The sequence below is a fragment of the Pipistrellus kuhlii genome, unplaced genomic scaffold, assembly GCF_014108245.1.
Source record: "Pipistrellus kuhlii isolate mPipKuh1 unplaced genomic scaffold, mPipKuh1.p scaffold_m20_p_12, whole genome shotgun sequence".
NCBI classification, from domain to species: Eukaryota; Metazoa; Chordata; class Mammalia; order Chiroptera; family Vespertilionidae; genus Pipistrellus; species Pipistrellus kuhlii.
In genome coordinates this window covers 18,940,390-18,953,038 of record NW_023425427.1, presented here as the reverse complement: position 1 = coordinate 18,953,038, position 12,649 = coordinate 18,940,390, and the positions used below count along the sequence as shown (strand labels likewise).

The following is a 12,649-nucleotide window of genomic DNA, read 5'->3' as shown; positions in this document are numbered from 1 at the left end:
ATTCATTGTATGACCTTGTACAAGTTACTGAATCTCTCCGTACCTCAGTTCCCTTCTTTATGGTTAGATTTAATTCAACCCAACATAAGAATGCCTGAAATCATAACATCTGTTCAACATTGTACTGAAGGTTCTAGCCGGTGCAGAAAAGCAAGGAAAAGAAATCAGAACTGTCGGAAAGATCCTTAGGTAAACTGTGTCACAGTGGTTGTCACAGGTTAAATGAGAAAATATATGTGAAGTGCCTAGCACAGAGCCCAGCTCATCCAAAGCACTCAGTGAACAGCAGCTATTCTGCAAGAGGCACTCACCAGCATCAAAGCAGATGCTGACACACAGCACGCTACTGGTGAGCACTCTCCAGAAGCTTCAAATATATTGACTATTTAACATGATATCTAATCCTCCTAATACCCAGGAAGTAAATGCTATTATCCTCATTTTACATGTTCATAGCATCAGTTTTCCCAGTAGTCAAAGGTGGAAGGAACCCAAGCATCCATTGACAGAGAAATGGATAAACAAAATGTGATGTGTGTATATATACACATACATACACAATGGAATGTCATTCAGCCTTAAAAGGTGACGAAATTCTGATAATATGTTTGAAGAATTAATCTAATGCAAAAGAACAAATGTTCTACAATTCCACTTATATGAGGTACCTCAAATAGTCAAATTCATAGAGACAGCAAGAAGAATAGTGGTTGTCAGGGCTGGGGAAGTGGGGATTGGAGAGTTATTGCTTAATTGGTACAGAGTCTCAATTTGGAAAGATGAAAAAGTTCTAGAGATGGATAATAGTGATGGTTGCACAACAGTGTGAATGTACTTAATGCCACTAAACTGTACACTGAAAATGGTTAAAATGGTAAATTTTATGTTATGTATATTTTGCCACAATAAAAAACAACAACTCTGCTTAAAAAAAAAAAAGAATCCAACAAACTGATGAATTTCAGAAGGAGTTATATGTCAGAGAGTTATGTGTCAGGTACAAGAGTGAGGTACTAGGAAAAGAGAATGGAAATTTCCACTCTTTTTTCATTTACATAAAGTCAAATAACAGGCAGAAGTAATCCATGCTGCTAGAAGTCAAGACAATGGTATCTGTTGGGGGATAGAAGGAAGAGTGACATGGCGGGGGGAGGGGGATAGTAGATGGAGGAGAGGGAACACAGTTTGCTAAAATGTCTCCTTCCAGATGTGGGTACTGGTTAAGTGGACATGTACATTTTGTGAAAATCCATTCAAATGTATACTCATGATTTATGCTCATTTCTCTATATGACACTTCAATAAAGATTAATGTAAAACTTCCCTATGCCCACCTCCATCATCTCTTCTATATTGACAATAAAAGCATAAGTCAATTGCAGCCTAATTTGGAGGCATCACTTTCAGAGAAATGCCTGTCATATCAGAGACTCTCTAGATTTTAAGAGGAAAAACCACTCGTGCTAACTTCATACAAGGGGGCATTATTGAAGGTATACTGGGAGATATTACCAATCTGAAGGGCAGGCAGTACTACTGTCCTTAGAGAGAATCTGGACACTGGCAAGATGTATGCTTTGGCTTGTGCCTACATTGATTATGGTATGCTATGCAAATATCTATTTCAACCATTTTATGAAAGGAACCACGTAACAAGCATTGTGCTGGGAACGTCACATTTATTTAGTCCTCAGACTGTTCCCTCACATATTTGCTGTAATATTATCCTTGTACAGAGGAGCCAACTGGTTCTCAGACCATTCAAGTCATTTTCCCAAGCACACACACAGAAGGTGGGGAAGGCATGGATGTTCAAGTTCTTCCCACCAAGGCAGTGTCTTATATTAAAGAATGTATCCCATGCCCTGTTCCGTTCCTCACTATTCCCCATCTACCCCTAATGGGCATCCTGTTGAAGGATCATGGTCAAAACCAGTCTTGCCCCTGGGGCCAGAGAATCCATCACCCTCAGCTACTGGGAGAGAGACTGGTTCTCCACACCAGCTTCAGCAAGGGAGGAGAGAACCACCCAAAGCTGGAACTGCAGGGGGGTCGGTCAATCGAGGTTCCCCCTTCTCCTCGTATCAGGGTCTTGGGTGCCTTAGTGTAAGGACCGGACCCGAAGGCAGAGAGCCCTTTTCCCTTAACCCAGAAGCTCTGGCTGGATCCGGACTCCAAGGCCACCCCCTCCAGAGTCCGAAACTGGAAGACCTGGGGGGAAGTCTCTGGTGACTCCACCCAGGGCTGAGCAAACCTGGCACCCACCCCTCCCCGTTAACTCGGCCTGGGCGCTGGTCCTGCGCGGCTGGAGCGCTGCTGAGCGCCAGCGCCTGGACCCTGAGCAGCCCGGCAGCCAGAGGTGCGCTGCCCTCTGAGCACTAGAGCCTTGAGGTTGAGAGATGAGCTGTTGGGGTAAATCCTAGCAGCCACTGTCAGTCGGGTCGAATCCTCCCGATTTGTAACTAAAAAGGGGTCCAGGTCCCCAAAGACATCTCCAGCAGGCAGCTCCGGTCCTGGGAGCCCAGGCTGCCCCGTGGGCAAATAGAGCCGCGTTTCCATCCCCGGTCAGCAGCAGCCTCGCCCCCCTGACCCTCCCGGGCTCTGGAGTCCAGCCTCCCTGCCCAGCCCTCCTGGGCAGCGGGGGGACGAATCCCCCGAATGGACCCCGGGCAGCCTCTCCCGCTGCTCCCGGGCCTGCCCCCCTCGCGCCCCCGCACGTCCGTTTTGCTCCTGAGCTCGCTCTGCAAGTGATGTAAGGCGGACAGGTGCGGGGCGCTTTTCCTCTTCCTCAGACTCGGTCCTCCTCCCGCCCGCCCGCCCGCCCGCCCTCCTGCCTGCAAGTCCTGGGCTGCGCCGCCGTGGCTTCCAGAGCTTGGGGACCGCGACCCGCGCTGTTGGGGAAGACAGGCTCCCACGTCCCACTTCGCGGTTGTCAGGAGGAAAAGCCAGGCTTTCCTCCCAGACACAAGGCAGAGAGTCCAGGGCACAGCTGCCGTGGAGGTTTCTAAGGAGACTCAGACTGGCTTCTTCCCCTGCTCCCAGGAGACTGGAGACAGGTGCTTCCGTGAGCCCCGGCGGTGGACGTTTATGTGAAAGACTGAGGTTAAAACATTAAGGAGACACAGACAGACAAGACAGACAGACAGACAGCAACAGAAACAGGGCAAGCGATAAAGAGAGGCAGAGACCAAGACTGTCAGACAGGTGGAGAGAGACAGAGAGTAAAAGAGACAGAGTCGGTGGGTGGGAGATGGACTTGGGAATTTCTTTTAACCCATTGTGATTTCCTCTGGGACGGAAGACAGCAACGCTGCTTGCTCCCTGGCCAGCAAGAGGCGCCAACCTGGATGCGTGAAAGATGCGGCCCGATGACATCAACCCGAGGACTGGGCTGGTGGTGGCCCTGGTCAGTGTCTTCCTGGTCTTTGGCTTCATGTTCACTGTCTCTGGGATGAAAGGAGAGACTCTGGGAAACATCCCCCTCCTGGCCATCGGGCCAGCCATCTGCCTGCCAGGCATCGCGGCCATTGCCCTGGCCAGGAAAACCGAGGGGTGCACCAAGTGGCCCGAAAACGAGCTGCTCTGGGTCCGAAAGCTGCCCTGCTTCCGGAAACCCAAGGACAAGGAGGTGGCGGAGCTGCTGAGGACCCCTTCGGACCTGGAGTCAGGCAAAGGAAGCTCGGACGCGCTGGCTAAGAAGGCAGGCCTCCGGGGAAAGCTGCCCCCCCAGGGGCAGGCGGAGGTGCCTGTGGCCAGCTCTATCACTACTCCCACCCCCACGGAAGAAGGAGAATGCCAGAGCCGGGTCCAGAGCGGGCAGCAGGAGGAGACTTCCAGATACCTGGACGGCTACTGCGCCTCGGGCAGTTCCCTCACCTACAGTGCCTTGGATGCCAAGTGCTCGGCCTGGGACAGGTCCGAGTGCCCCGAGCCCGAGGACAGCATCTTTTTTGTGCCCCAGGACAGTATCATCGTTTGCTCCTACAAGCAGAACAGTCCCTATGACAGATACTGTTGTTACATCAACCAGAGCCAAGGCCGGTGGGACCACGAGACGATAGTCTAGCTTTGCATACAAGGGTCGCCGTGCTGCTAGAAAAACGACTACGCTCAGCTCTCGACGGAAGGAAACTGCCTGCTCCAACAGCCTTCACACTGTTAGAGGTGGACCGGGTATGTGTGAGTGTGCACACGTTTGGTGCCTGAGAGCCATGTAAATAGGCATGTTGGGGACACATTTTAGGGAGGGGTGGTGAGTGTTAAGGACACTGGAAGAGGCAATGGGTAGGCGAGGAAGAAGTTCCAGTTACTTTTTAACAATTTATGTAAACCATGTTGGATGTTTTGTAAATAACCCAACAGGTGCCACTCAGTACTTGCTGAAAGCAAGGCAAATCTTGAGTGGGCTGCAAAACAAAAACAAAAACTGCCTATTCATAGCAAACCTGAGCTGCTTTAGGTCTGAAAAAGATTGAAAGAAGAAAAAAAAATGCCTCATTATAGGAAATGATTATCTATTGAAAGCCTTCAACACTTAATATTTGTTAAAAGGAGGAAAGATCAGGACAAAAAAGCTGCCCCCCTCCTTAGGGGAGGACGGCTTCTGGAGAGAGCAGAGTTAACGACAGTTGAATTATGGCACTGAGTTTTAAGATATCCTCTGACAGGATCAGGAATTTCAGATAAAGTAAAGTAAATGTGACTGGCTATGTGAAAACTAACATTTTTAGATGGCTATGTTACTTATTAAATTCTTCACTGAAAGTGACTTACTGGTCTTTATCTGAAGTGTTTTCTAACATTTACTAACATTTATGTATAATTTCCTCATCAGGTGCAAAATGACTTAATGTAATATTTTCATAGATCAGAAATTGTTTTTGTCCAGTCAAAATGGATTCTGCATATGTATACAAGTGTCTTTAACATTTTGGGGAAACATGTACTGGTGATTACTATTCTTATATGCCTTTTAAAATCTGAAGACTGTGAAGTCAATACCTTAGTCTTGAACTTTATGCAGAATTTATATGACATGCAATGATTAAACTTCTGGAAATGTCAGAAATGTCATTATTTGTACTTTTGTTCAGCGTTCCCAAAGACTGTAAGTGCCAATAAAATGAGAGTTAATCTACTAGGATTAACCAAAACCCAGTTTTTATTAAGTTCATCTGCTTAGTAAACATTACATGGCAAAGGTCTGCTTTATTTCATGTTTAATTTTTTGCTGCTGAGGAAAAAAATCACAATGGGGCCCTAAAAAGTATTTCCTCTTTCATTTGCTCAACTGTAATAGACAAGAGGTCAATCAGCCAGAATATTATCTGATCCAGTTGAAGAGAAATATTGAGTTATATATAGAAATGGTGATATATTTAATCTTGAAGATCAGAATAATTTTGCATCCTTTAAGGAATTTCTTTTTAATGTCAGATAGTTTCAGGCACTTTTTGCCAAAAGGGGAATTGAGGACAAAAAGTTTAGGTATATCTCTTTTGTGTACTTCAGGTCCAACTATGTAATTCTCTAAGAATGGCAATTATTCTTACTTTTAAACATCATCCCCTTAAAAATCACAATTTTCTAGTCAAATGCAACATCAAAAGTATGTGATTGTTTTTTGGTAGGGTTTAAATGTCAGCAAATGAGATTGGTGATCCTGGGCAAATTTTATCTTCTGACACCTCAGTTCCGTGAGAAGGGAGGAGTGGGACTGAATGATGCTAGGTTACCTCTTTGTTCAGTCCCAGGTTGAATATTCTATGGCACTGTGGCAAAGGCACTTGATATATTGCCATGAAATGAGTTACAGCAAAATGCAGGTCAAAGTCATGCAATTCATGATTACTAATATGTGACATGGATTGAATTCTTGCTACTACTAAAAAAAATTTTGTAAATGTGTAAAAGCAGATTTGTTTTATTATAAAAAATTTTTATTCAGTAAAATACATTTCTGGGGATAAAATAAAGATATTTAGAGTAAAATATTTTTGAGGATAATTTTTTTTTAATATTGGAGCCCAAAAAAATCTAATACATAACCTTACACTAAATGTAATTTACTTTGGATTTGGTATGGAGGGAAAGTCACAATATCTCTTGATAATTTGAATGTATTTTGAAAGAGGGAAATGATATGTCGAAGGAGGTAAAACTATTTCCTGATTCTGAAGTGTCAATTCAGCCAAGATACCCAAGCTGGAGCATATTTAGACAACTGTTTCAAAGACTTAGTCTCTATTGCAATTATCATGGTAAACAAGATTCTGATAGATTCAGTTCAGGCTCTCTTCCAAACTTACTAACTAGCTCCTTGGAAAATGTTTTCATTTCTATGGCTCTTGATACCTATTGATCTGGCAAATGTGGGAAGAAAGATTTATTCTTTTAAATGGGTTTTCCCTTTTGACAATATCCAACCTCTAATTGTTTACTAATATCTCCCCTCTACACCTTCAGATTCACTTATTTGGTGAACTCACTGTTACTATTCTTTCATAACATTGAAGAAAATATTTTTGAAAATCCACAGTCCCACTATCCTAATAGAACTAACATATTTCCATTTTAGCATATTATCTTCCGGGCTTCCTCCATATGCATATGCAACTTACCTATTATAATCCTATGCTTTTCTTTAATCTTTTCATTATATCCTAAGAATTTCTTCATGTTTTTATGCAGTGTCCCTAATTATTACTTAACAATTGTGTAATATGCTATTTAGTGAGGTACCATGATTTATCATGCCATACTTCAGATACCGTGTTTTATGGATGGTTTCATATTTATGTGTTTTTTCTGTTGTTTGGTAACACAGCTACGTTATTTGCTATTTGCCCATAGAAGTAAAAATTTACAATTGAAAAAGTTATGTCTTTATAGATGAGAATGAGGGGGCAGAAATATGTAAATGGATAACACTCAATATTGGCCGAAACCGGTTTGGCTCAGTGGTAGAGCGTCGGTCTGCGGACTGAAAGGTCCCAGGTTCGATTCCGGTCAAGGGCATGTACATTGGTTGTGTGCACATCCCCAGTGGGGGGTGTGCAGGAGGCAGCTGGTCGATGTTTCTCTCTCATCGACATTTCTAGCTCTCTATCCCTCTCTCCTTCTCTCTGTAAAAAAATCAATAAAACATATTTTAAAAAAAAACACTCAATATTGTTGGTTTTCTCTTCACTTGTGTAGATGCAAGATGTAGGGTAAGAAACAAAATTATGATTCTTCAAGAGAGTCCCCCACTGGGACCAGAGCCAGTATTTTTAAGAGTAAGAATAAGATGAGACCTTTATCCAGTCAAGATACCACCAGTTTGTATGTCAAAATCAGATTACTGGGGTGTCCATCTTCAAGAGCTTAAGGTTGAACAAACAAAATGAAAATAGAACTAGAAAATAATAATTACTTCGTAATATTTCAAAAGCATTTTGTTAAAGTATCTCACCACATATTTTATACTTAATATGTATGTAAATTGTTATCTATTAGTGATTTACAAATGAACTAGAATTTTAGGAATTCAATAGACTCTACCCACGAAACTGTTTCAGTTTCTCATTGGAAGACGGAGATGTGGACAAATGCTTGCCTCAACCAAATATCTCAATAAAGGACTGAATTCCTCTCAGCCTCTTGTCCAGATAATATAAAATCACATAAACACATTTAAATCACAGATCACTGACTTGATTTATCACTGCCCACCATGGAGTCCTCACTCCATGAATACCCAAAACAAAGAAGTTTACACAGGATTCTGTCCAGATACACAAATAGGTGGGCACTGACATTAATCTCCATAGTCTAGCGAGTTATTCCTGGACCTGACCTTTGTTAGAGGTTCTTTCTTTACTTTTCCTTTTATTCCTCCTCCTGGCCCCATGTTAGAGCCTGCAACCTCAGGGTCCCCGATGACAGCACACGCCTTTGCATGCCTTACTCCTAATAATATACAGTTACAAAATAGGCTGGTCACAAAATAGCATATAAAGCTATTAAACACCTTTTTGCTATTCATTTAACAAATCCATCCCTGAAAAGTTAAATATAATGACATTTTTGCAATTAATCACTTTCTTATTCTTCATGGTAATGAACCATTGTGTGTGAGACAGGTAGTTCTTCAGTTGGAGGTAAGACCACATTTGTTTAGAAGAATTAGGCTTTTGAAAATCACCTGCCTGTAATTCAACATGGGAATATGAACAATTACAGTACCTTCTATGTAAGTGATGAGACCATCGCACCTACTCAAAAAAGCCCACCTGCACCCTTTGCAGCAGCTTCTCGGCTCTTCCACTACTGTGCCCTGCAGCTGACCATCCTGAATCTTTGCCTAACCATTTTCTCTGCCTCAAATGCAGACATACTGTCTTCTGCTGCTTAATGCCCTAACATCCTTCAAGAGGAAGCTGCCACATCTTCCACAGTCTTTTAGCTTTTCCCACTCAGACAGAATACTTCTGTCACCCTGGGGTCAGATGATGCCTCCACCACTATCATTGCACATATTACCTAGTTGAGTACGCATCTGCCTTTCCAACTACAGCTCTTTGAGAAAAAGGCCACATTTTATTCTTCTTTCTATCCCACTCTCCCTCTGACCTCTCCTACCTCCACTATACACACACACACACACACACACACACACACACACACACACTCACACACACACTCCTCCATGCTCAATGAAAACTCTAAATTGCATCATTTGGGTTATCCTCAAAGCCTACTCGCTTCCACTTCCTCTTTCTGGCATGAAAAGAAAACTGCCTTGTTGATGTGAATTAAATTAAATTGAATATAGTCAGCAACAGCATGGATTAAAGTGGGCTTGTGGTTCGAGACCCTAAGTTTTATTTAGCATCTGGTTTCTTTGGGGAAATCACATCTTACATAATAAGAAGGAAGCGATGAATCTTTCCAGAGTTTTTTTCTCTTCCCTCCATGACTGACCTAACTCCTGCTCCCTGCTTCCCTCTATGAGCAGTGGCCGTTCTGCACATGACAAGAAACTGTGGTTCTAGAAGCACTGGACAACTAAGGCTTTGAATTTCTGACCAGAAAGAATGTGAATCAATATACGTAGGTTAATCCTGTAAGTAGGTCAACAAAATATAATTTCCCGGCTTTGACTATTGTTATGTTTCCATCCAATGGTTTATAACAGGACTTTTAAGGCCACCTATTCTCTGGGGTCAGTTTTCAGGAGCTGAGTTGCAGACCCTCGTGCCAACCACCCCATGAAGCTTCCCTTCTATATAAAGGCTGTGAGCTGCTTGGAGACTATGGTTTGTGGTTCAGAGAAGCCCTACCTTATTCTGGAACATGATGATGAGCAATTCCCTTGAGCAGTATTTCAGGCCAGTCTTAATAACTTCCGACCCATATAATTTGTCCTGTGACTTTCCCAAACCATCTGACTGGGATGGGATTTAATTTGAGACACTCTTTCTTCTTGACCATGGCAAATATCAGGTTCTCTTTTAACAATAGCAAGGACGACCTCCTTTAGAATGGGTGGGGACGGGTAGCAAACAAAGAGTTTATACAGTATGGAATTAGCACAGGGAGAAGGGCCACTGATTCTTATTAAGCCAGACACTGCTGTGCCATTCATCCCTTTATCCTACCAGCATCACTACTGCTCATCTCTAACTTAGCAGAAAATGCTAGAAAGTGAAGTAAGAAGATAAAACCAACAGAAAATGTCTTAAAAATATAAAGAGCAAGCCCTTGTCAGTTTGGCTCAGTGGACAGTGTCGGCCCTCAGACTGAAGTATGTTTCTCTCTCTGTCTCTCTCCCTCCCTCCCACTTTCTCTAGAAATCAATGAAAAAATATTCTTGGATGAGGAGTAACAAGAAAAAAGTTATATCTATAAAGAATAAAAGGAAAATGCTAGAAAATGTTGATACATTTTTAAGTACTAAGAAATATATACACTTAATTTAAACGTACACAATAAGGGCAAACTTTAGCTAAAAATATCCTACTGAATAGAGTTAAAAGAAATATAAAATAATATTCAATAAATAAGATTGAATATGTTACAAAATTATTCTCTAATACTATAGACTAAAAAGTACAATAAAAACTAGGAAGTTAAGGGAGCACAAAGTGAATAATATTAAAGTATTCCAAATATAGCCAAGACCGGTTTGGCTCAGTGGATAGAGCGTTGGCCTGCGGACTGGAAGGTCTCAGGTTCGATTCCGGTCAAGGGCATGTACCTTGGTTGCGGGCACATCCCCAGTGTGTGGTTGCAAGAGGCAGCTGATTGATGATTCTCTCTCATCGATGTTTCTAACTCTCTATCCCTCTCTCTTCCTCTCTGTAAAAAATCAATAAAATATATTTTTTTAAAAAGTATTCCAAATATAAAGATACTAAAATAAGATAATTTTAAGTGCATAAATTCAGCCAAAATGTCCCAATGAAAGAAGAACGGAGTGTCAGACACAGCAGTAATACTTAGATCAGGCCTAAGAGCCCAACCACACATGCTTGGCTCAGGCAAGGACAGATAAGGAACAGGGCTGGGCTCAGTTCCCCTTCCAGGCAGGATTCTCCCAAAGAAGGTCCTCAGCCTTCAAGTCACAAAAATACAGACCCCTTAACTGCTGTTCCCCCACAAGCCCGAGGGACCTTCAAAGTTCACTTCGCATTCTCCCAGCATTAGAACAGTAGCAACACATATGGGGGCAATGAGCAACTATGGTCTTAAGGAGGTGCCTTACCTGGTCTCTGTCCTCCTCGTCTCCCTTTCCACAAGCTAGCCCAGCATCCATTCCTTCACTCAACAAGTCCTGGTTAAGTAGTGGAGATGAGTCAGGTGCTGTGCTGGGTCTGGGACATCACAGTGAAGAGAAGAGACCAGCTCCTGTCTTCAGGGAGCTCCCAGCCTAGCAGGGGAGGCTGATGGGTAACCAAGGGTATCAAAGGCTGAGAGGAGGATGTTACAGCAGCACTTGACAGGGGCACCCCATCTCATGTGGGGATGGTGATGAGCAACAAAGGGTTGTCTAAAAGGGTTCTACACCCAATTAATTGTGTGTGGGCACTGGGGGGGGGGGGGGAGGGAAGGTTGTGGAGGGGACGTTACATACACCCAAGCAATTCTGCAAAACCAGCTAAGTGTCCTACAATTCAACTCAATTCTGACATGGTGTACCTGAAGATAGTGTCAGGTCCCACAGGCTAAGGTCTCAGTCTCGAAAGACTGCTTCCTCCCTTCAGATGCCAGTTGCAAACCCAGGTTGCCACCTGTGCTTCTGACAGACCAGCTATAGATTGGATGTTCTAATGACTCCCTCCTTGGGTTCGATTAATTTTCTGGACTGGTTCATAGAACTCAGAAAAATGTTTTACTTGCTAAGTTAGTGGTTTTGTATAAAAAGATATAGCTCAGGAACAGCAGATGGAAGCAATGCACAGAGCAAGGTGAGGGAAAAGGGTGCAGAGCTGCCATGCTGTCCCAGAATCTGCACATGTTCACCAACCCGGAAGCTGTCCGAACCCTGTCCTTTTAGAGTTTTAATGGAGCCTTCATCACATAAGAATAATTAATTAAATCATTGGCCATTGGTGATTAAACAATCTCCTGCTCCTCTCCCCTCCTCTGAGGTGAGGGGGGTGAGACTGAAAGTTCCAACCCTCTAATCACAAGTTTGGTTTCTCTGGCAACTACCTCCCATCCTTAGGTGACCTAGGGGCTTTCTAAAAAATCATCTCATTAATGCCTTTATGATACTCATCACTTAGGAAATTGCAAGGATTTAAGAGCTCTACGCTAGAAACAGGATAAGGACCACATATATATTTCTTATTATAAATCACAATATCACTGTCACCGAAGAAAAATAGAAGGCAGCTGACTAAAGAGAAGGGGAGAGTGGTCTGAGCAGAGAAAACAGTGTGCGGGAAGGCCAGGATGGGAAAGAGAGAATGATACACGATTGCTTGGAGAAATGTAGAGAATCATCAGATGGCTGGAAAAGGGCCCCAGTAGGGAAAGGCCAGGTTATGGCTTGAGCCTCTCCTCTTCAAAATTTAGGCTTTGTTGGTCCAAGAGACCTGTGCTGAACTGTCCCACAGATGGGAGTTTAGAGATAACTCCACTGACCTTTTATTCCACAGAGAAAGAAACCTGGACCAGCCTGCTTGTCTCCAGCACAACGTACAAAAGGACGATTAGACTCACCTTGACCAGGGCTTAGGTTTAACTGAATCCTAATGTTAGAATAATTCATTCAACAAGCATTGACCCCATGAATCAAGAAGTCACCGGTTTGATTCCCTCTCAGGGCATATGCCTAGGTTGCAGGCTTGATCCCCTATAAGGGGCATGCAGGAGGCAGCCAATTGATGTTTCTCTCTCACCAATGTATCTATCTCTCTATCCCTTCCTCTCTCCCTAAAATAAATAAAAACATTTTTTAAAAGAGTGAATTTCTTTCCACTTGTAGACAAATAACTAATCAGACTAAGCAGTCCCCTTTCAAAACAGTTGTTTTGCTGTTGCGTGCACTAAAATAACTTGGAGCACTTAAATGAAAACATCTGATATAATCCCAGCTTCTAAAATCACCATCTCTGCAATCCTTGTACTTATTCCATCAGGCTGATACATGGAAAGACTT

The 12,649-nt window shown here is 43.1% G+C and overlaps 1 protein-coding gene across 1 annotated transcript; it reads left to right on the top strand.

The window, feature by feature from the left end:
- Positions 1-2,849: 2,849 nt before the first annotated feature.
- Positions 2,850-4,414, top strand: TMEM215 (transmembrane protein 215). Its single transcript, XM_036433594.2, has one exon. It carries the CDS (start codon positions 3,359-3,361, stop codon positions 4,064-4,066), a length of 708 nt encoding a protein of 235 aa, XP_036289487.1. The 5' UTR covers positions 2,850-3,358; the 3' UTR covers positions 4,067-4,414.
- The last annotated feature ends 8,235 nt before the right edge of the window (positions 4,415-12,649 follow it).

What these genes read in the sequence shown, in the direction of transcription:
- TMEM215 (XM_036433594.2), top strand. Translation starts at nt 3,359, where the DNA reads ATGCGGCCCGATGACATCAACCCGAGGACTGGGCTGGTGGTGGCCCTG.